Here is a 23,899-nt window from a genome sequence, read left to right on the forward strand (position 1 = left end):
AGACAAGTGGGGATCTTCCATCTGCCATTGGGGCTGTCAAAGTTATTTTTAAGTCAGGGCTACAAAAAAGTAGAGTTTAGACATTAAGATCAAAGACTCTGGAATAAGACAGAATTACAGGCACATGAATTGGATACATTCCTGAACTTCTATCAGCCTTTTTTTGCATATCTGTACAATTGAGTTGATGGTATACACTCAATAAGAATGACACTTTTCGATCTGCCATTATGACAGATCTTTTCCTAGTAGATCAATAGAAAAAGAAAAAAAGATAAAAAAAGAATAACACTGCAAACCCTTGAGAGTGGCATGTCACTGTAAAATTTGATGTCCTTCAAAATGTCTCCTCCACATTCCCAGTCTTCTGTTTCTTAAGTTATGTGTAAGAAGGCACTGGCATGGCATTTTCTTGTTTAGCCTTTTAGAGTTTCTGTCCAATGGCTGAGCCTAGCTCATCTATATATATGCTGTGTGGAAGATATTCCTTCAGGCATTGCAGGAGCTATGTCAGGGAACCTAATATTGGATGATTTTTGCATATTTTCCCTTTTGATGCAGTAGTTTCACATAGAATTTTCAAGTATATGCCCCTCAGACCAGGGGAACTGTTTAAAGAGTGCTTTCCCTGAGTTTGAAGAATCTCTGATAGTCTTGAGAAAGCCAAAATGGGGATTGATACCTCAACCAAGTCTCCAGTTTCACATTCTACATTTTCAGAATCACAGACATATCTGAATACTCAGGACTCCAGGGATGCATGAGATGGCATAGCCTTTTGCTTTCTGTATCAGTTGGAGCAGCAGAACCATTAGGAAATTTGCATCTATATCTTTGTCTATTTATATTTGTATCTACATCTGTAACGATATCTACGTATATTTCTATTTATCATTATATCTATATCTGAATCTCTCCCTAATTACACACCTTTATAATTACAAGAATTTGTTTGTTATAAAGATTTGACATTATGTAGTTGTGGGAGTTGATTAATTTGTCTCTGTTAGGGCTATTGTCTTCAAATCTCCTGCTGGGAAGTTGAAGTTCAAGTAATCCAGAAGGAATGACAGGTGTGAAAGTAGGGAAGAACAAGAACAGGCTGGAACCTACAGGCATTTTCTTGGAGCCCAAGAGAATGAACTGAAATCTGTGTCAGTTCTCATTATCACTAAACTTGATAGTGTGGCTACATTGCAGAAGTTGGGGTCCTTCATCACAGAGCTAAACATACACTTGACCCTGAAGTTGGTGAAGCTGAAAGATCTTGGTGAAGGTGGAGCACATGAAGCCTTGGTCACCACATCATACCAGTGAAGTAAGCCAGCAGATACATGATAATTACAGCAAAGAGGTAGGCCACTGTATACAAGACGATGTATGACCGAAAAATTGCACAGAACACTTGTTAAAAATGGCAGGACAGATTTTATTCGAGCTACTGTAGTAGAGAAAAGAGAGACTTCAGTCTAGAACTGAGCCTAATCCCAAATGTAGCAAAGATATCTAAGGATGTACAGCCAATGGGCAGAGCGAGAAGGTCAGTGGATGGAAGTTACTAAGAGGAACTTGATTACATATCAAGGGTGTGGGCCTTCTTGCTAAACTGGTACTGAACAGGCCAGGGATGCAGCTTAGTTGAGAAGAGGGCTCAATGGAGCCTGACTAAAGTTTGGTCAAGGAACTACCAAAACAACTTGTCAATGGAACTACCAAAATAACTGCTGTTGTACTTGTGTACTTCAACTCTCACACAAGAATCGTCCTTGTGGTCCATTCTAACTGAGAAATTTGTCAAATGTAGTTCAGGCTAGCCAAAGTGACACACCAAAAAGCTACCATACTCTTATTTGGAGGCCATAGTTCTTCCTCTTGTCTTATTATCCTGCTGCAAGATTCAGGGCATGGGTAATGGATTCTCTTATTGTCTCTCCTGAAAGCAACAAGTAGGTGGGAGATTAATGGGCAGGACATTGGCTAACTCTCCCTCCTATTTCTATTTTTTTTCATAAGTTAAATTATATTTTACTCTTTTAAAAAACATTTTATTATGATAAAAACAATTAACATGAGATCTATCCTCTTTAAAATTTTTCAGTGTGCATTATTGTTGACCATAGGTATACTGTGGTACAGCAGCCCTTCAGAGTAGTCATTTTATTTAGCTTAAACATTATGACTGTTGATTAATAACTTCCCTTTTCCCCCTCATCCCATGGTAACCACCCTTCCAGTCTTTGATTTGATAAATTTGACTATTTTAGATGCCTCAAATAGGTGAAATCATGCAGTACTTGTCTCTCTATGTCTGGTTTACTTCTCATACTTTGTTTCTATCTTAAGGTGAGCTTTCTGGTTTCCTTCCCTACTCCCAGGTCTTTGCTTTCTGGGATGGGATGAGAAGTATGGTTTCATTGGGGAGAGGAAAGTTGTCATATTTATTGAGATCAATACAGTATTTTCAGTGGCTTTTCTTGAATGCAATCTGCCAGAAAATAGCTATAGCCAAAAAAAAAAAAAAAAAAAAAGAAAAAAAAAAAAGAAAAAAAGAAAAAAAGAAAGAAAGATAGAAAGAAAACATAAACAATTTCCTTTTTATTCACTCTTAGAGGATAATTTGAAAATAATATACTTCCAAGGCTGGGGGTGTGCCTCAAGCTGATAGGGCTTTGCAGATACTCAGAACAATGCTTTGTGTTGTAAAGCCAACAAATGTAAGAGCTACTAAGGTCCAGGCCTTGCTCAGATGTTCAGAAACTTCATTCCCTCCATCCGTGGGGTTAGGCTTTCTCCTATACTTCAGGTTCACATCTTCCTGTGTATGACCCAGGCTACCAGAATGATGGCTGGTTAAGGGACAGTCTTATGTTGCAGGGTTTTTCACTCTCTCACTGTATTAATTGGTTTCCATGAGCCTGATGAAAGGTAAATACTTTGTTTCTTGAGAGCTTAATGGTAAAAAATGGTAGGAAAAAGGCATAGGTTAAGTAAGAGGAAAGTAAGTGAGTTACTCCTCAGTATTTACGGGAGGAAGTCAATAGATGATTTTTAAAGTTGAGATACTCAGTATTAAAAGTCTTTCCATATTATTTAGAGTTATGGAGGCAACTATTGAAAAGAACTAAAACCACACATAAATGGTTGTTTCCAGAGAAAAGAACTGGAAATGTATTTGGAAAGGAGTGAAATTAGAGTAAGAAACTCCTGTTTTTTGTTCTAATACTGTTTTATGAAATTCCTTTTTCCATCTGAATGTATTTTGATAATAATTAAGAAACAAGTGAAACTGAACCCTTCCAAGTAACTTTATATTATTTTGCTTGAACGCATCACATATATTTTGTTAATGATTGAAAATAGGCTATATTTAACAAAGTGGAACAAAAAGGAAAGCACTGTTTTATTTCTGAGAATCCATGAACATCCTTTTCAGCAACTGGGGCAGAAAAATTCTGAAATTATAATTTAATTTTTTAAATAATTTTATAAAATTTATAATTTTATTTTTTTTATATATTTTTATATTTTTTAAAAAATAATTACAGTGGATAAAGAAGATACAACTCCAAAGAATGTTTGGATATTGCTTGGGCACAAGGTTTTTAATTGTTAATATAATTGGTGTAGGAATTTTTGTGGCCCCAAAAGGGGTATTGAAAGACTTGCATGAATGTGGGGCTCTCCCTGTGAATTTGGCCTGTCTGTACCTTGTTGTCCATGATGACCACTCTGCTCAGCAGAGATAGGTATCACCTTCCCACGCAGTGGAACTCAATACAATTTTCTCAAAAGATGTTTTGGCAACTTGATCTCTTTCCTGAATCTCTGGACAGCTTTGTTTCTGGGGCCAGGGTTAGCTGCCAGCCAAGCCCTACTCCTCGCTGAGTATAGCATCGAGCCTTTTTTATCCCAGCTGCTTTGTTCCAAAGCTGCCAAAGAAATGTCTGGCATTAGCCATATTGTGGACTGTGGGAATTCTGAATTCTTGTGGTGTGAAAGAGGTGACTTGGCTTCAGACAGCCAGCCTAGTGCTGAAAATGGCCATACTCGGCCTTATTTCCCTGAGTGGGGTGGTGCTGCTTGTGAGAGGAAGGAAGGAGAATGTAGAAAACTTTCAGGACTCTTTTGATACTGAGTTTCCTGAAGCCTCCCAGTTTATAGAAGCTGTTTTCCAAGGATATTTTGCATTTTCAGGCGGGGGATGTTTTACATTTATAGATGATGATTAACAATTCATTGAGGAAGAAAATCTCAAGTCATGACATTGCAAGCAATGTGCAATGTACATCATTTTTTTATATTTTGAATTTTATTTTAAGTACATGATGATTCAGTGTTTATTCTTCTTTCTTACTTTCTAAATTGAGTCAGAATATGGCAGTGTTGTACTTACCACCCAGTCTTAATGTTTTCCCCCATTCATTCAAAAGTGCTTGTTTTATTGAATGACTTCTTTTATTCAGCTTTCTTTTCTGGGACCACAGATATGAGATCTCCATGTTAATCTGGTTTCCTTTCTGTCAATGGATGAATTCTGAGGTTGTGGGTATATTCCCCAGGAATGAGCCAATGCCAGATTATGTTTGTGTTGTGAACGGTTGTGATACGTTTATGTTCTGAAGTAGTTTTAAAGAGAAGAGAATCATAAATATAATTGTCCAGAGGCCAGATTTAATACTTTTCCCTTCAATGTCAAGACAAAAGATTTCTCTTTCATTTTTGAAATTAGTCTCTTCTCTTGAACTCGACTCTTTCCCTCTCACCTCCTCAGGGATCTTCCCTATTCATTTATTTAATTTTTTTCCAACTTCAGTTCTTTTCCTTGACATTTCAACATGAAGTAGGCTCTACTCTTAAAACACATATTTCCTTTAATCTTAGAACCCCCTGGGTGCCTAGGTAGCTCAGTTGGTTAAGCGTCTGCCTTTGGCTCAGATCACGATCCCAAGGTCTTGGGATTGAGTCCCTCATCAGGTTCCCTGCTCAGGGTGGAGTGGAGTTTGCTTCTTCCTCTCCCTCTGCCCCTTTACCCCTCCCCTCTGCTCATTCTTTCTCTGTCTCTCTCAAATAAATAAATAAAAATCTTTTAAAAAATATTTTAAAAAAATTCAGCGGCCCCCTGCCCCCCAGTCACTGATGTGTCCATTATGCATTACATTATTTAGTCAGCAAATATCTTTTTAAACACTGACTATTTTTGAAACCCTCTAATAGTTCCTTAAAATGAGTAATATATATTCTTTACTCTAAAGAGGTTAACAGTTTAATGGAAAAAGCAATATCTCGACTTTGTCTGACCTCTGCCACTTGTGAGCTGCGGCAAGTATCTTTACCTCTCTGGACTTAATTTTTTTTTCCTCCTTCATCTGAAAAACAGCCATTTTGACTTAAAATCAGTATAATTCTGTGCTGATAAGCAATGGCATGATAGTATTTAACAAGTGGTAATAAAAGAACAATGTGATTACTATGAGAATTCAGTAGATGGTAAGATCACCTTCTGTTGTGTTATCTAAAAAGTGGCAACTTTCACTGAACTCAGAAAAATTCCAGCAGTAAAATAATGTGAATGAAGCCGTGGAGACCAGAAGTATGCAGGTACATATAAGACCCATTATGTCATCTTGGGTGACTGCAAAATGCTCTGCATCTGATGAACTGGTTAAGATAGGATTACTAAGGCAAGTATATAGAGAAAAGTAGAATGAAATAGCATAAGGTTAGAGACAGATGACTGGAATAGGCCAACTTTTAGGGGGTAGGTGGAGAAAGAAGATGCAATGAAGAAGCCAGACAAAGTTGAGAGAATTATAAAAGAAAAATCACCCTATGTTCCCCAAAAAAGGGTGTAATCAACATGGTGAAGTGCTTCAGAAGTTGAGGAGTGTGAGGATTGAGCAGAAGCCATTTCACTAAGTAAGAAGTCATTGGTGAACTTTGGACATGTGAGGCAAGTCAGTCTGCATTGAGTTAAAAAGTGAAGCATTGAGAAAAGAAAGCCATGAGATGAGGTTACTCTTTTAAGCAGTTTGTGATTAAATGTGCCAATGCAATTTGAGAGGCTAGTAGAATTAGCTTAACTCTCCCTTTCTCTCTCTCACTTCGTCGGTCTCTCTTAGAAGGATAGAGGAGATATCTCTGGCTTCTGTTTTATTCATCTTGTTCCATTGCCAGAGATGTTTCACTGCTAGATAATTTTTCTCTGCTGAAAATAGATTCACAAAATTTACTAACCTATAAACTATTATAGAACTCTTCACAAGCAGCTGGCAGTGAAAAAAGCCGGAGGAATTTCAGCGTATGCTAGGATTGTTAATTTACTTAATAAACTTTAAGTACAGCTAAGTTCTAAGTAACACTTTTGCCTGTAAAACGTTGGTATGTAGGCAGCTGACTTAACATATTGTAGGAACACCTATCTTCTAAGTTCAAGACCAAGGATATTCACGGTCTTGCCATTATAACCTTGAATTATGTTATGTTATATTATATTTCTTATCCTCTCTCTATAAATCTAACACATAATAAGAAAGAGTAAAAGAGCCCAGAGGAAAGTATAGTTAATCCTGAAAGTTGCCTTTATGCTTGTTCAAAACCTTTGACTAATAACCATCTTTATGACTAACTTATGAAGTGCTAGGCATTTGATTGGAATTTTATTGTCCCTATATTTTCCATTCTCCCCAATATACAGGTAAGGAAATTGAAACCTTAACAGTTAATAAATTGTCCAGAAGCCCACAACTAGTAAATGGTTGAGGCATCATTTAACTGAAAACACTCTAATTCTTTACTCTTCGAGTGCTTAATCAGCTCATATGGGTGTACACCATGGACATTACATTCTACTTCTGGGCAGATGCAAATGAAACAGATTTGACATATGTCAAAGGAAAGATTTTTATTCATCAGAGGGACTAGGCATTAAGTAACAGAAACCACACAATTCGGCTTAAACAATAAAAGAAGAACTTGCTGGAAGAATAATGCTGTCTTTCAAGGAAGACCAGAGTTACTGATCTTCAGGAGCATCAGGAGTTAGGCAAGCTCTGAGACTTAAAAACTAGATTTATCAGCCCCCTTTCTTTTCTGCTACTGCTACGTTGCCTTTTCCCTCTTTATCTCAGTTTTGTTGACATTTAGTTCAAATTCTTGCGAGGAATCTTCGTGTATGCTACGGTGACTGGCTGTCAGTGAGTCCTAGAGATCTGGACTCAGTTCTATTACCAGTAGCCAGGGCACAGGGTCACATTTTATACACAGAACTATAACGTTCAATTCTTCATGTCAGGGATAATTTTCATAGAATGGCAAAATAGGGGGAAAATGGTATAACAAATGGAATAATATTTGAAAATAAGACTATTCTGGAAAGTCCATTGTCTATGATGTTAAATCATGACTTCTCTCCTTTTTTCTGCTTAATACTGACATAAAGGGAAGGCAAAGAGCCTACAGGAAAAGAAAATTTATGACTGATTCTTTTACTCTCTTCATATATGTTATGAAAGTATATAGACTAGGACAGTTTTGCTAGCCAAGGAAAGCTTCCTCTCCTATGTTCCCAGAAGAAGTTATGATTTTGCTGAGATCTGAAAGAAGAGTAAGGGTCCAGCTCAACAACTAGGAAAGGAAAGAACATTCCACATGAGAGAATGGGTACAGAGGGCATGACACTTTTGAGAAACTGAAGAAAAGCCCATAAGCCTCTGACACAGATAGCAAAGGGGACCATCAAATTATCATATAATATATTCTCAAAGCCCTTGATCCCTTGAGGTTAGGCTTCATGTTTGTTTTTGCTCACTATCATATTCCACTACCCAGACTACCTTGTACCTAATAGATGAGGTACAAGGCACAGGTAGGCTCCAAACCATACAGGGTCCCATGGACTCAGCTTTGATATTCATTCTTGTGATTTTCTTCAGAAATATTACCATCTAGAAGAAAAATGAGGAAAATTTCCCCCCCTTTCAGCACTTATCACTGAGCTCAGAAAGGAGATAGTTGTGTAGCAGTTCACCAATGTGTTTTGTGTATGTGTGTGAATGAGTGTGGCGGTGGCCTGGGTGCTTTGCAGGAATTCCAACTGGTAGTTAATGCATGAAGCAGTATTAAAGATAAATTTAGGGCAGCCCAGGTGGCTCAGTGGTTTAGCACTGCCTTCAGCCCAGGGCCTTATCCTGGAGACCTGGGATCGAGTCCCACATCGGGCTCCCTGCATGGAGCCTGCTTCTCCCTCTGCCCGTGTCTCTGCCTCTCTCTCTCTCTCTCTCTCTCTGTCTCTCATGAATAAATAAAATCTTTTAAGAAATGATAAATTTAAGACATAATTTATACCCATCGTGATTTTGCTCTTTTATGTGTTACAGGGGAGCTGAAGAAACCCAGAAAGATGATTCCAAGATGCATATTTACTGCATTACCTCTGCTGACTATCATATATCTATAGGTTAATATTTCCTACCTGACTGTTTTGATACCCAAGGAAATTCCCTCTTCAGGGTTTTTTTTAATAAATTAATTTTTATTGGTGTTCAATTTACCAACATACAGAATAACACCCAGTGCTCATCCCGTCAAGTGCCCCCCTCAGTGCCCGTCACCCATTCAACCCCACGCCCTGCCCTCCTCCCCTTCCACCACCCCTAGTTCATTTCCCAGAGTTAGGAGTCTTTATGTTCTGTCTCCCTTCCTGATATTTCCCACACATTTCTTCTCCCTTCCCTTATATTCCCTTTCACTATTATTTATATTCCCCCAAATGAATGAGAACATACACTGTTTGTCCTTCTCTGATTGACTTACTTCACTCAGCATAATACCCTCCAGTTCCATCCACGTTGAAGCAAATGGTGGGTATTTGTCGTTTCTAATGGCTGAGGAATATTCCATTGTATACATAAACCACATCTTCTTTATCCATTCATCTATCGATGGACACCGAGGCTCCTTCCACAGTTTGGCTATTGTGGACATTGCTGCTAGAAACATCGGGGTGCAGGTGTTTCATTGCATCTGAATCTTTGGGGTAAATCCCCAACAGTGCAATTGCTGGGTCGTAGGGCAGGTCTATTTTTAACTCTTTGAGGAACCTCCACACAGTTTTCCAGAGTGGCTGCACCAGGTCACATTCCCACCAACAGTGTAAGAGGGTTCCCTTTTCTCCGCATCCTCTCCAACATTTGTGGTTTCCTGCCTGCTTAATTTTCCCCATTCTCACTGGTGTGAGGTGGTATCTCATTGTGGTTTTGATTTGTATTTCCCTGATGGCAAGTGATGCAGAGCATTTTCTCATGTACATGTTGGCCATGTCCATGTCTTCCTCTGTGAGATTTCTCTTCATGTCTTTTGCCCATTTCATGATTGGATTGTTTGTTTCTTTGGTGTTGAGTTTAATAAGTTCTTTATAGATTTTGGAAACTAGCCCTTTATCTGATATGTCATTTGCAAATATCTTCTCCCATTCTGTAGGTTGTCTTTTAGTTTTGTTGACTGTATCCTTTGCTGTGCAAAAGCTTCTTATCTTGATGAAGTCCCAATAGTTCATTTTTGCTTTTGTTTCTTTTGCCTTTGTGGATGTATCTTGCAAGAAGTTACTGTGGCCAAGTTCAAAAGGGTGTTGCCTGTGTTCTCCTCTAGGATTTTGATGGAATCTTGTCTCACATTTAGATCTCTCATCCATTTTGAGTTTATCTTTGTGTATGGTGAAAGAGAGTGGTCCAGTTTCATTCTTCTGCATGTGGATGTCCAATTTTCCCAGCACCATTTATTGAAGAGACTGTCTTTCTTCCAGTGGATAGTCTTTCCTCCTTTATCGAATATTAGTTGACCATAAAATTCAGGGTCCACTTCTGGGTTCTCTATTCTGTTCCATTGATCTATGTGTCTGTTTTTGTGCCAGTACCACACTGTCTTGATGACCACAGCTTTGTAGTACAACCTGAAATCTGGCATTGTGATGCCCCCAGCTATGGTTTTCTTTTTTAAAATTCCCCTGGCTATTCGGGGTCTTTTCTGATTCCACACAAATGTTAAAATAATTTGTTCTAACTCTCTGAAGAAAGTCCATGGTATTTTGATAGGGATTGCATTAAACGTGTAAATTGCCCTGGGTAACATTGACATTTTCACAATATTAATTCTGCCAATCCATGAGCATGGAATATTTTTCCATCTCTTTGTGTCTTCCTCAATTTCTTTCAGAAGTGTTCTATAGTTTTTAGGGTATAGATCCTTTACCTCTTTGGTTAGGTTTATTTCTAGGTATCTTATGCTTTGGGTGCGATTGTAAATAGGATTGTCTCCTTAATTTCTCTTTCTTCAGTCTCATTGTTAGTGTATAGAAATGCCAATGATTTCTGGGCATTGATTTTGTATCCTGCCACGCTACCAAATTGCTGTATGAGTTCTAGCAATCTTGGGGTGGAGGCTTTTGGGTTTTCTATGTAGAGTATCATGTCATCGGCGAAGAGGGAGAGTTTGACTTCTTCTTTGCCAATTTGAATGCCTTTAATGTCTTTTTGTTGTCTGATTGCTGAGGCGAGGACTTCCAGTACTATGTTGAACAGCAGTGGTGAGAGTGGACATCCCTGTCTTGTTCCTGATCTTAGGGGAAAGGCTCCCAGTGCTTCCCCATTGAGAATGATATTTGCTGTGGGCTTTTCGTAGATGGCTTTTAAGATGTTGAGGAAAGTTCCCTCTATCCCAAGACTCTGAAGTGTTTTGATCAGGAATGGATGCTGTATTTTGTCAAATGCTTTCTCTGCATCTAATGAGAGGATCATATGGTTCTTGGTTTTTCTCTTGTTGATATGATGAATCACATTGATTGTTTTACGAGTGTTGAACCAGCCTTGTGTCCCGGGGATAAATCCTACTTGGTCATGGTGAATAATTTTCTTAATGTGTTGTTGGATCCTATTGGCTAGTATCTTGTTGAGAATTTTTGCATCCATGTTCATCAGGGATATTGGTCTGTAATTCTCCTTTTTGGTGGGGTCTTTGTCTGGTTTCAGAATTAAGGTGATGCTGGCCTCATAGAACGAATTTGGAAGTACTCCATCTCTTTCTATCTTTCCAAACAGCTTTAGTAGAATAGGTATGATTTCTTCTTTAAACGTTTGATAGAATTCCCCTGGGAAGCCATCTGGCCCTGGACTCTTGTGTCTTGGGAGGTTTTTGATAACTGCTTCAATTTCCTCCCTGGTTATTGGCCTGTTCAGGTTTTCTATTTCTTCTATTTCTTCTATTTCTATTTCCTAATTTATTGGCGTACAGCTGTTCATAATATGTTTTTAAAATCGCTTGTATTTCCTTGGTGTTGGTAGTGATCTCTCCTTTCTCATTCATGATTTTATTAATTTGAGTCTTCTCTCTCTTCTTTTTAATAAGGCTGGCTAATGGTTTATCTATCTTATTAATTCTTTCAAAGAACCAACTCCTGGTTCTGTTGATCTGTTCCACAGCTCTTTTGGTCTCGATTTCATTGAGTTCTGCTCGAATTTTAATTAACTCTCTTCTTCTGCTGGGCTTGGGGTCCATTTGCTGTTTTTTCTCTAGCTCCTTTATGTGTAAGGTGAGCTTTTGTATTTGAGTTCTTTCCAGTTTTTGAGTGGATGCTTGTATTGCGATGTATTTCCCCCTCAGGACTGCTTTTGCTGCATCCCAAAGATTTTGAACAGTTGTATCTTCATTCTCATTAGTTTCCATGAATATTTTTAAGTCTTCCTTAATTTCCTGGTTGACCCTTTCATCTTTTAGCAGGATGGTCCTTAACCTCCACATGTTTGTGGTCCTTCCAAACTTCTTGTTGTGATTGAGTTCTAATTTCAAGGCATTATGGTCTGAGAATATACAGGGGACTATCCCGATCTTTTGGTATCAGTTCAGACCCAATTTGTGACCCAGTATGTGGTCTATTCTGGAGATAGTTCCATGTGCACTTGAGAAGAATGTGTATTCAGTTGAGTTTGGATGTAAAGTTCTGTAGATATCTGTGAAATCCATCTGGTCCAGTGTATCATTTAAAGCTCTCCTTTCTTTGGAGATGTTGTGCTTAGAAGACCTATCTAGGGTAGAAAGAGATAGATTGAAGTCACCAAGTATAAGTGTATTATTATCTAAGTATTTCTTCAGTTTGGTTATTAATTAGTTTAAATATTTGGCAGCTCCCACATTTGGGGCATATATATTGAGTATTCTTAATTCCTCTTGTTGGATAGATCCTTTGAGTATGATATAGTGTCCCTCTTCATCTCTCACTATAGTCTTTGGGGTAAATTTTAGTTCATCTGATATAAGGATGGCTACCCCTGCTTTCTTTTGAGGACCATTTGAATGGTAAATGGTTCTCCAACCTTTTATTTTCAGGTTGTAGGTGTCCTTCTGTCTAAAATGAGTCTCTTGTAGACAGCAAATAGATGGGTCCTGCTTTTTTATCCAGTCTAAAACCCTGTGCCTTTTGATGGGGTCATTAAGCCCGTTCACGTTCAGAGTTACTATTGACAGATATGAGTTCAGTGTCATCATGATATCATCTATTCAGTCCTTGTTTTTGTGGATTGTTCCACTGAACTTCTTAAAGGGGAATTTTAAAATTTCTTGCAGAGCTGGTTTGGAGGTCACATATTCTTTCAGTGCCTGCCTGTCTTGGAAGCTCTTTATCTCTCCTTCCATTTTGAATGAGAACCTTGCTGGATAAAGTATTCTTGGTTGCATGTTCTTCTCATTTAGGACCCTGAATATATCCTGCCAGCCCTCTCTGGCCTGCCAGGTCTCTGTGGAGAGGTCTGCTGTTACCCTAATACTCCTCCCCATAAAAGTCAGGGACTTTTTGTCTCTTGCTGCTTTAAGGATCTTCTCTTTATCTTTGGAATTTGCAAGCTTCACTATTAGATGTCGAGGTGTTGAATGGTTTTTATTGATTTTAGGGGGGGAATCTCTCTATCTCCTGGATAGAGAGATTAGGAAAGTTTCCAGCTAGAATTTGTTCAAATACATATTCTGGCCCTCTGTCCCTTTCGGCGCCCTCGAGAACCCCAATTAAACATAGGTTTTTCTTCCTCAGGCTGTCATTTATTTCCCTTAATCTGTCTTCATGGTCTCTTAATTGTCTGTCTCTTTTTTCCTCAGTTTCCCTCTTTGCCATCAACTTGTCTTCTATGTCACTCACTCGTTCTTCCACCTCGTTAGCCCTCGTCGTTAGGACTTCTAGTTTGGATTGCATCTCATTCAATTAATTTTTAATTTCTGCCTGATTGGATCTAAATTCTGCAGTCATGAAGTCTCTTGAGTCCTTTATGCTTTTTTCTAGAGCCACCAGTAGCTGTATAATAGTGCTTCTGAATTGGCTTTCTGACATTGAATTGTAATCCAGATTTTGTAACTCTGTGGGAGAGAGGACTGTTTCTGAATCTTTTTTTTGAGGTGAGGTTTTCCTTCTAGTCATTTTGCTCAGTGCAGAGTGGCCAAAAGCAAGTTGTATTGGGAAAAGGAGAAAAATAGAGGAGAGAAAGAAGGAAAGAAAAGAGAAAAAAAAGAAAACAGGAAGAACTCCCGGGGCGCAGGTGCCTGTTAGTGTCCCAGGGAGCCCGAGGGCATCTCCGCCCTCCTGGGTCCTGCTCCACCTCCCTGCGGGCCCCTTTCCGCGGGGAAGGTCGGTGCAGCTCCTGCTCCTCCGGGACGGGGCTCTTCTGTCCTGGGCACACTCGCCCCGGCCTCAGCCCGGCTCCTCGCGGGGCCCCTCCCCCTCGGAGGCCTTTTGTGTCTTTAGTTCTTTTTCCCGTCTTCCTGCCTTTATAGAGGCACGAACTCTTCTCACTGTAGCGTTCCAGCTGGTCTCTCTTTAAATCTCAGGCCGAATTCGTAGATTTTCAGGATGGTTTGAAGGTTATCTAGGTAATTTTTTGGGGACAGGTGACTTGGGGACCCTACTCTTCCGCCACATTGCACCTCCTCCCCCTCTTCATGTTTGTATACAAGTGACTAAGGCAATAAATAATAATAATGACAGTTCTGGTCATTTTAGCACATGTAAGTATCACTTTACCGGTCAGACTGTTGTTTGTTTTTCATTATTTTATATAGACACTCACTTGCAATTCTTGAAAATAACGAAGAAGCCAAAGAGTATGATTTGGCTTAGGAAAGAATTTTCTAGTTAAGCAGCTAATATGGAAAACCATATTTCTGGTGATATGGAAAAATACTTATAATGCTGACATATGATGCAGACTAGGTTCAAAATATTTATATTCCTTTCGTGATCTTCCCTCATCGGAGTGACACTATGTAATCTGTACTTTCATCAGTCTATTAAAACTTTTACTGCATTGATTTTCTAAATGTTCTTCTATGTGAGGGGTACCTGAGTGGCTCAGTTGGCTAAACATCTACCTTTGGCTCAGGTCATGGACCCAGGATCGAGCCCCACATTGGGTGAGAAGTCTGCTTCTCCCTCTTCCACTGCAGCTCCCTGCTGTTTGTTCTAGTTCTTTCTCTCTTTCTCTTTCAAATAAATAAATAAATAAAATCTTTAAAAAAATGTTATTCTATGTGACATGAAGAATGATCAACTTGTATTGTGGAATATTAGCAGTTAAAAGAATAGATGATAATGGTGAATTGATGGGTATAATTAATAGCATTCATACATAATATAATGTTTATTATAAATGACTCTAAAATTTATGGTGACCAAGTGGCCCTGAACATATTGGAAATATGCAATAAACTTCTGAGATAAACTAGCATGCAGTACCATTAGAACTAATCATTTTTTTTGAACTAATCTTTGAGTAGCTATTACTGTTTCGGTAAATCTTTGAAGCACTGGAGGTAAATCTAAGAGACATTTAATGTAAGTGTCCTAACACATTTTGCCTCCATTCTTGTGTTAGTGTCATGTAGGAAGCTGCCATATGCATGGCATTAGTGTTGATTTACAATGGTCCAGCTCTCTTAGGGAACTGTAAACTAGACATGATCAAGATTCTGAGTGTCTGTGGGGGAAAAAAATTGCTAAATTGGATAAGAACAATTAGTGATTTATTAACTACTTTGATTATGTAAAGAATAAATTTACAAAATTAATTATGGGTGTGGTCAGGACTGCTGATCAGCTGACCCAGACTTTATGGTTCACTGATTCTGGCATGTGTAATGACTGCCGGTGCTCTGGTCATACTGGCTGTTAAAAATTATGGTGATCTCATCTGGTGCATCCTAATATTTGCAGCAATTCTATGAGTGGCACAATTGTTCCACATGTGTGGAAGACCCACCAGTGTGGAAGACCCATGAAGTGTTTTGACTAATGCTTGTGATTTGGTTTTTAATGCTGACTCTTCTAGGCATATAATCCTCAGACCTCATTTAGATTCTGAAATAATTCTCTTGAATTCAAACATCCATCTTTTATTGTATTAGGAATTTAAATTAAGAAAATAATCAGAGCTATATACAAAAAATATATGCATAAGAACAACCATCATAGCATTACATATGAGACAAAAAATTAAAGACCACCAAAGTATCTAGTAGAGTTGAAGTAAATAATTTATGGAAATCCATATAATAGGCCATTCTAAGCTTTTTCAAAGATCATGTTGCTATGAATATTTAAAGTAAAGAGACAATGTTTATAATGTAACAATGATGAAAAGGCAGGATCTATTATGATATAAAACAGAAGGTAAGGGGTACCTGGGTGGCTCAGTGGTTGAGCATCTGCCTTTGGCTCAGGTTGTGATCCTGGGGTCCTGGAATCGAGTCCCACATCAAGCTCCCTATAGGGAGCCTGCTTCTCCCTTTGCCAGTGTCTCTGCCTCTCTGTGTGTCTCTCATGAATAAATAAAATGTTTAAAAATAAATAAATGGAACAGAAAGTACATAGTTAATGGTCAAGATATGCTGGAATGATCTTGTGGGTGGTTTTTGCTTTATTCTTTTCTAGATTTCCCAAATTTTCTTTAATGAATGCATGAACTGTGTAATTTATGCAGTGAAAGAAAGAAATTATAAGCAAAGGAAATAGATTCCTAAATTAAAGAAATTTAAGGATTAAGGAGTGAATGTTTTCAATCAAATGGGTATATTTAAAAGACATGAAAAGTTCCAAAAGAATATAGAATTATCTAAGATGTGGTGTGAATTGGGTGCTACGTAGTCTTTGATGAACATTGAAAAAAATTGTACCAAGCTGTGATACATATTAGATTCTGTGGTTTATGTGGAAAAAGAACCAGTGCTATTAATCATTCAGTGTTTTTATCTGTATCAATGTTAGAGTTCTGACCTGTTTCTTTGCTGATTCTTCTCTTAGAAGAAAAAAATAGCCTTAATTTTGAATTAGTTGTGTAACCCAGTTGGAAGGATGTCCCTCTAGAATGAAGTGTGTGGAAATGTCATAGTGGGAAACCCTCGTTCCTGCCTTTTTCAGCTTGAGGATTTCAATGTTATTGAAGTCCTGCTAAAACACTCCTGACAAGGGTGCTCCCATTTAGTAGAACCTTCCTGAGGGTTCCATGTTATCATTAAAACTAGAGAATATTGGCATGGTAAGAGTGAATCTAAAACAGTAAATAAATTGCATGGGAGCAGAGGGTAAGGAGGTTCCCCTGACCAAAAATAGCCTGCAGGTATCTGGCCAACCAAATGTGGTTAGAAATTTATTTTTTGGGGGGTTAGAAATTTTGAGAGGAAAACAGAAATGTCAGAATCACTTACAAGTGAGTTGGTGTAATCATTTTGGGAGGGTAATTTTGTAATATCTTACTTATTTAAGAAGGTATCACCTTTGGACTCATAGTCCCACTTCTAAGAATTTAAGAAGAGAACTGCACAACTACTAAGACCTGAAGAGTATGTCCATTAAAGTAATCTTATATTAGCAAAAACAAACAAACAAACAAAAAAACAATACCAAAAAAAACTTGAAAATCTACCAACTGCTAAATAATTTAATTTAATTATATAATGGAATATTGAGAATTGTTTAAAATAATTAGATGGATGCATATATATATATGATCAAGATATGTTGGAAAGTTAAAAATAAAGCAAGCCTAAGTGTGTCTGAACACACACACATGCACACAACTAACATGGACGCTTATGTATGCATAGAAAATTTCTGAAAGAATATCCAAAAAGATGGTAACAGTAGTTATATCTGGGGTGCATGAATGAAGGGTTGGTAAGGAGAGAGTCGTTTAGTTTTTACTTTATGTTTTTCACTGCTATTTATTTTACTTTTTACCAAAACATATATAAAGAAATATTTTTTTAAAAAAATGCCATGAGGAAAAGAATAAAAAGAGAAAAAAATTACTTGTGGAATAGAGATAAAGATTATAGCAGAGTTGAACTAGAACCTCATCTAATTATAACCAACTGGGTTTGTAGAATGCATGACAGGAAATCAAAGGAGAATAAGGACTTCACTACTGGAAAGAAGTATTTCTGAAATGTGTTTGAAAATGGAAAATGTGTGGAGGTATGGGTGTCCAGGAGGAACAGCCGATAATACCTTATTTGAAATGAACAATAAGTGAGACAGGAAATAGTTTATTTATTATTGTTTTAAAAGATTTTATTTATTTATTTGACAGAGAGAGTGAGATAGCACAAGCAGGGGGAGAGGCAGAGGGAGAAGGAGAAGCAGACTCTCCATGGGGAGCCTGATGTGGGGCTCGATCCCAGGATCCCAGGATCATGACCTGAGCTGAAGGAGGATGCTTCACCAACTAAGCCACCCAGGTGCCCCCAGGAAACACTTTAAAACAGGACCCAACATTGTAGAATAGTTCTAGAGAGAGAAGTGAAAACAGCACTTAATAAGGCTGTTTAAAATGGGTTCAAAAATGAAGATTTTTAAGAACAAGAACCATTAATGATAATTTAATTTTGTCATATTGAAAAGGCTTTATTATCTGTTATAAGTCATTTCACTGATGTCCTAGAGGCAATGTTGGCACCAGGACAAAGCCCTAGAGGATACCTACTCCCAAAGATACTAGATCTTGGTGTACTCACTCCATGGAAAAGCTGAGAACCTATTTTTCTGTATCTGAATGATCTGTCTTAGCTTATATCTATGTAATAGGAATTGGACTCAGAGTCTCATAAACAATGGATATGCATTTCTTTATTAACACCTTTTTGTGTGTGTGTTTATTGATTTATACTGAAAGAGTGTTTATAAGAGCTCTTCACTTTTGAGTATGAAAATCAGAATATTCTCTAATAGTTGGTCAATAGGAGGTTTCTCAGTCTCAGCACTACACATTTTAGACCATATAATTTTTTGTTATGGACAGCTTCCTGGCACTGTTGGATGTTTAGGAGCATCCTTGGCCTCTACCCACTAGATGCCAGTAGTAACCTCCTACCTCCCCCTTTGTGACAATCAAAAAAATGTCTCCAGATATTGCCAGATGACCCCTGAGGAGCAAAATCAATTCCCATTGAAAGCCACTGGTCTATAGTTTAGACAAGCAACCAAATGTCATCAGTATTTTAATCTATGTATAATTTGTTTTCTGTGTCTACAGGGTTGATTTTTAAATTTCTCTTAAGTATTTCAAATAGAAATATTTGATATTTCTAATACTTGCACCATGATGTGGTGACTTTGTAAGGCTCATTCCTGTGTCAGTAATATTGCACTGTACTCTTTTGACTCTGATTGCAACTATTAGCCCTCTGTAAACTCGTTTTAGAAAATAAGCATGCAATCTTCGATTCAACCATTCATTTCACAGGTCTTATTGAAAACTGAAACAATATTTCTGAGACTTTTGAAATGCTAGTTTTTATAGAAAAGAAATTGCCCACAGGAAGTGAAGTTTCTGGTCTATTGGTGACAATGTGTGAGATGATAAGCATTTATGATACAGTGTGATACGGCTAAAATGTACATGTGTGTATGGTGTTAGGTCTGTGTAAAATAAGTGAAATTAAACAAAATTTAACTTTCTTAATTCCTTTTGAATTTTCTGCTTTTATTCAGAAATAATCTTTAAAGGTTTATCATTAGTTTCTGGTTCTTAATACACTGCCTTTGTGTGCTCTTATTTTTTTTGCAGATGCTGTGGCTATAATGTGGACTGATAGAGTTATCCCCTCATTAACGTGAGTTATTCCTTGTAGTATGTCTGTCTCAATATTTAGCAACCTTCTGGTTAATGTATTTGAATACTCAAGAGTGACATATATGGCTGGCCAAGAGGGCCAACTGCCTTTGTTATTTAATATGCTTAATCTTCACTCCTCTCCATTTGTATCTGTGCTAGTACTTGTCACTATGCCATCCATGGCTATTGTCTCTACAACCCTAATTGATCTGATAAACTATCTTTATTTTTTGTAGTTTCTATTTGGTCTGTATTGTCAATGATAGGAATACTAAAACTGCGATACCAGGAGCCCAATCTACCTAGACCTTATAAGGTAAAAGTGAGTTTTCTCATTTTTTTCTGTGTGAAATAAAATGTATCAGGTGTAACCATATTTGAAGACTATATTCAGAACATCTGTGGGTAGACCTTCTCACTACTACCAAATTGTGAAGCGCATAAAGGTAGTCTGGCCTTAGCTTTCATGTTTATTGGGTAGATTTTCCTCAGTCTAAAATCTTCTAGGTTCTATTAGGTTTACTAGAGGGAAGGCTAGTCTTCTGGGTGATTAGACAGATCATGATGAGTCTTTTGGCCAGAGATTACTTTGTTTACCAATGTAGCTCCCTATGCACATGGGTATCTTGCACACACAGGGTCAGATTTGGCAAGTGCGAAATAGAAGAGACAAGTGCTGCTGTGGGGTCACAGGTGATAGCACCTCCTATCCTAAAACATCAGCTTTTTTTTTTTTTTTAAGATTTTATTTATTTACTCATGAGAGACACACAGAGAGAGGCAGAGACACAGGCAGAGGGAGAAGCAGGCTCCACGCAGGGAGCCTGATGTGGGACTCCATCCAGGGACTCCAGGATCATGCCCTGAGCCAAAGGCAGACACTCAACAGCTGAGCCACTCAGGCATCCCCTGAAACATCAACTTAATTTGATCACCAAAAATTCCATCCTTTCCACTTTACTTACTTTAACTTACTGTCAGTCTGGATCAGGAAGTTTTTTGTTTTTGTTTTTGTTTTTACAGGAGAGCCTTTTAATCATAGAAAAGGAAAAAGAAATAAGCAAAAACTTAGGAGCATAAGGATACTACTGGAGAAACATGGCCTTGATGCTCTGATTATTAGAATAGTCCTGGTGGGCTAGGCATCGTGTTAAAAGCTTTGCTTCCATTATCACATGTAATCCTCTCAGTAAGACAAAAGGTGGATACTACTCTTATCTTCATTTTATAAATGAGGAAATTGGTTTAGAAAACTTGTTACTTGCCCAAGTTCGCACAGCATGGAGTAGAGGCAGGATTGAAATCTAGGCAGTCTCTTTGGAGTGTTTGCCTTTTAGCAGATACAAACAACTGTAAGAAATATATAATATAAGAAATTTAAGAAAGAACACAGGGAAGGGGCACCTGGGTGACTCGGTTACGTTTCCAGCTACTGGTTTCTGCTCAGGTCATGGTCTCAGGGTTGTGAGATGGAGCCTTGTGTCAGGCTCTGCACTCAGCGGAGAGTCTATTTGGATTCTTTCCCTGTTCCTCCCCCGCTACCCCTTCCCCTGCTTGCATTCTCTCTCTCTAAAATAAATAAATAAAATCTTTTTAAAAAGAGAGAAAGAACATAGGGAAAAAGAAAGCAATGTTCTAACCATCAACCTTGGTTGACTTATAACCATCTTTCGTATTCAGTCCTTTCTTCTACTTCTTCCGTCCAGCCATCCTGTAATTTTAGCATATTTGAGAAGCAACTATATCTTAAGTATCTTACCAGGTATTCTGGGTGCAGAAAGGAATAAGACATGGCTCCTGTCCTTAAGGCATAATCTATCTGGTCAAGTGAACCAAAAATCATAGTATGACTATTGCCACGTGGTGACCTTCAGAGGGTGTTCAGAAAATAGATGAGGAAGGAGGAATCACCTGTTATTTAACCTCTGATCCTCATTTTCTTCAGATCTAGAATGGGAATAAATAATACCTACACGCTAGGAATGTGGAATGTAAGCTAAGACATGCAAACAGTCCAGAGTCTGACATTGATGGTTATAATGATTTATATTATTATTTGATACACATTTGCATCAAAAAGAAAGGCAAGGGAAATTATAAGTTGTTAATATTTGTCTTGAATGCCATATGAATGCTCTTTTCTTTTCTCTCAGTTATTTGATAATTTATATTGAGCTGTGAGATGACAAGTTATCTTTCTCAGGGTGTTTTACAAATTAAGAAGAGATTTTTGTTTTTTATTTATTTAATGTAAGCTCTACACCCAGCTCACCACCCTGAGATCAAGGGTCTCATGCTCTACTATCTGAGACAGCCAATGCCCCAGAAGAAATTCTTAATAAATTTCCCAAGGGAATGATCTTCTAGTTAAAGGGTTTAATAAATATGAAAATAGTTATATTTTGAGAGTATAGATTGGAATCTATTTATTAAAGATGTATCAAAAGTGTCTGCCTATTGAACTTTCTCCCTAGGTTGGTTAATGTTTGGTGCAAGACACTTCACAGTCCTAACACAAAGCAGGTACCAAGAATAGGGCTTCAAGTTTTTTTTGGCTAAAACAAAAACAAAAGCAAAAATCCACTAGAAATAGGGAGAATGGTCTTGGCTGAAGTTTTTTGTTTTGATTTTTTAAAATATCCTGAGCCTATAAAGTTATAATATTTACCTGTCAATATCTGCCTAACAGAGGGTCCAAGGATATTTTGTGTTTTTGACATGAATTTCTTGCTGCCTTGAGATATATTCCCAGGAAAATTGTGCCTTTCATTGAGTTCTAGGAGCAACTTCTTAAGGAATTCATTCTGCCTAGATCAGAAGATGCTTGTCTTACTAACGAATGATCATGATTATTTCCACTCAAGAACAGTCAAACATTGTTCATTTCTTTCAACCAATACCCTGACAAAGAAGTCTTCAACATACTACTAAGCCAGATTTATTTAAACTCAGATAACTTAGCCCATTTTCTATCATTAGCTTATATCTTATTTTTTTTGTTGTTTATATAAATATACAGATACCTTATGTGGATTTTCATATCTTATTGTTTGAATTTTGCTTTTTTTTTTTTTTCCAGTTGTCTTTTCCATTACCATTGGTAACAACAACTATCTACCTATGTTTGGTTTTGATCCCTTTGGTGAAGTCTCCACATATACATTATATCTACATGTGTCTCTTTGTTCTTAATGGACTTCTGTATTACAGACCTTTAATATATTTCAAATTGAGGTTGATTTGGTTTGAAAAGATGACATGTTATTTACAATTGCTGTTTAATATTTGCATCCCTGATGTGTCTGAAAAACAGATGCCAGAAGTAGAAACTTTAAGAAAATAGCCTTCAGAAAGCATGCCAAATTAAAAAAAAAAAAAAAAGGCATTCCCATGATAGTACCTAGCTATACAAATCATGCAGAAATCATTGTCTAACTAAAGCTGTTTTGGTTAGCCTTGCTTGATACACTGATGATATTTTTCCCTCTTCCATTTTTTTTCTGCACCCTAAACTTTTACTACCTAATTTGTGGTGATTTTGTGATAAAAGTTAGCAATTAAAATTAAAAAGCATTCTCTTCATCATTTTGAGTCCTTCTAATGGTTCTGATTTGAAGATAAAAGAATAACCCCATTTGTCTTAGCTTTTCCCTACCAGTGGTATTTTTTCAACCTAAAAGCTATTTTGAAGCATGGGTTTTAGGTTATTTTCCTTTGTATTCCTTCCTCTGAATTCTGAGGTGCCTTAGAGGAACAGGTTTACCATGTCTTTGTTTGATTAAAATGTGATTTACTTATGACTATGGAGTTGTGTATATGAAGTGTGTGTAACAGATGTAGAGTGGACTGTATCTCGGTTATGGCGCTTACTTGGTATCATTCAATATACAAAATCTGTCTACTTAGCTTAGAGTTTTAAAGGATCTGGGTTTGGAGATACCCTTTTGGAAAGCACAAGGGCAATGTGGGAAGATGTTCAGTGACATTTGTTAGCCAACTCTGCTTCCCATCCCCTCTCATCCTTTAGCGCTGGTACCCACATATGTCAAAGAACTTCCCAGGTACCATCCCCTGGTGTGATGACTAATTTTATGTGTTAATTTAGCTGTGTTGTGGTGCCCATATATTTGGTCAAACATTATTCTGGAGGTTTCTGTGAAAGTGTTCTTTGGAGAAATTAGCATTTAAATCAGTGGACTTTGAACAAAGCAGGTACCCCCTCCATGTGTGTAGACCTCATCCAATTAGTTGAAGGCTTTAATAGAAACACTGACTTCTCAGCAGATGGCACTGGGACTTGAAATGCAACATTGACTCTCCAGCCTACCTATACACATGGCAGCATTGGGACTAACTGGCCCCCATAATCCCATGAGGCAATTCCTTAAATTTCTCTCTCTCCTCTCTCTCCTTATATATATGATATATGATATCCTATATGTTCTGTTTCTCTGTAGAACCCTGATTTTTCCCAGCCAACCCACATACCCTATTCTTGCTCACTAAGGACCACCCCTACCTGGTCTTCACATTCCATCTCATTTTGGCATATTTTTAAACATTATTCACATTTAAACAATAACATATTCAAGTTAGCAGGAGAGGTACAGCAACACAATATGTGGCAAAGTCATTCCTGGACTTTAGTTTCATAGAAATCATTTACATTTTTCAGAGTCAGGACCAGAACTTCAGATTCTGGAGACCTGGGAGATATTTAAATTACAAGTGAGAAGACCACAGATTTGATTAATATTAGA

At 37.6% G+C, this 23,899-nt stretch overlaps 1 protein-coding gene across 1 annotated transcript; it reads left to right on the plus strand.

Moving 5' to 3' along the window:
* Window positions 1-1,285: 1,285 nt before the first annotated feature.
* On the plus strand, window positions 1,286-22,482 carry SLC7A13 (solute carrier family 7 member 13). Its single transcript, XM_072733697.1, is given in 9 exon segments — window positions 1,286-1,354; window positions 3,546-3,658; window positions 3,660-3,725; window positions 3,727-3,901; window positions 3,903-4,210; window positions 8,365-8,504; window positions 19,089-19,366; window positions 19,369-19,455; window positions 22,219-22,482. Coding segments are annotated over 9 exon segments (1,500 nt in total).
* The last annotated feature ends 1,417 nt before the right edge of the window (window positions 22,483-23,899 follow it).

The sequence above is a fragment of the Vulpes vulpes genome, chromosome 13, assembly GCF_048418805.1.
Source record: "Vulpes vulpes isolate BD-2025 chromosome 13, VulVul3, whole genome shotgun sequence".
Taxonomy (NCBI): domain Eukaryota; kingdom Metazoa; phylum Chordata; class Mammalia; order Carnivora; family Canidae; genus Vulpes; species Vulpes vulpes.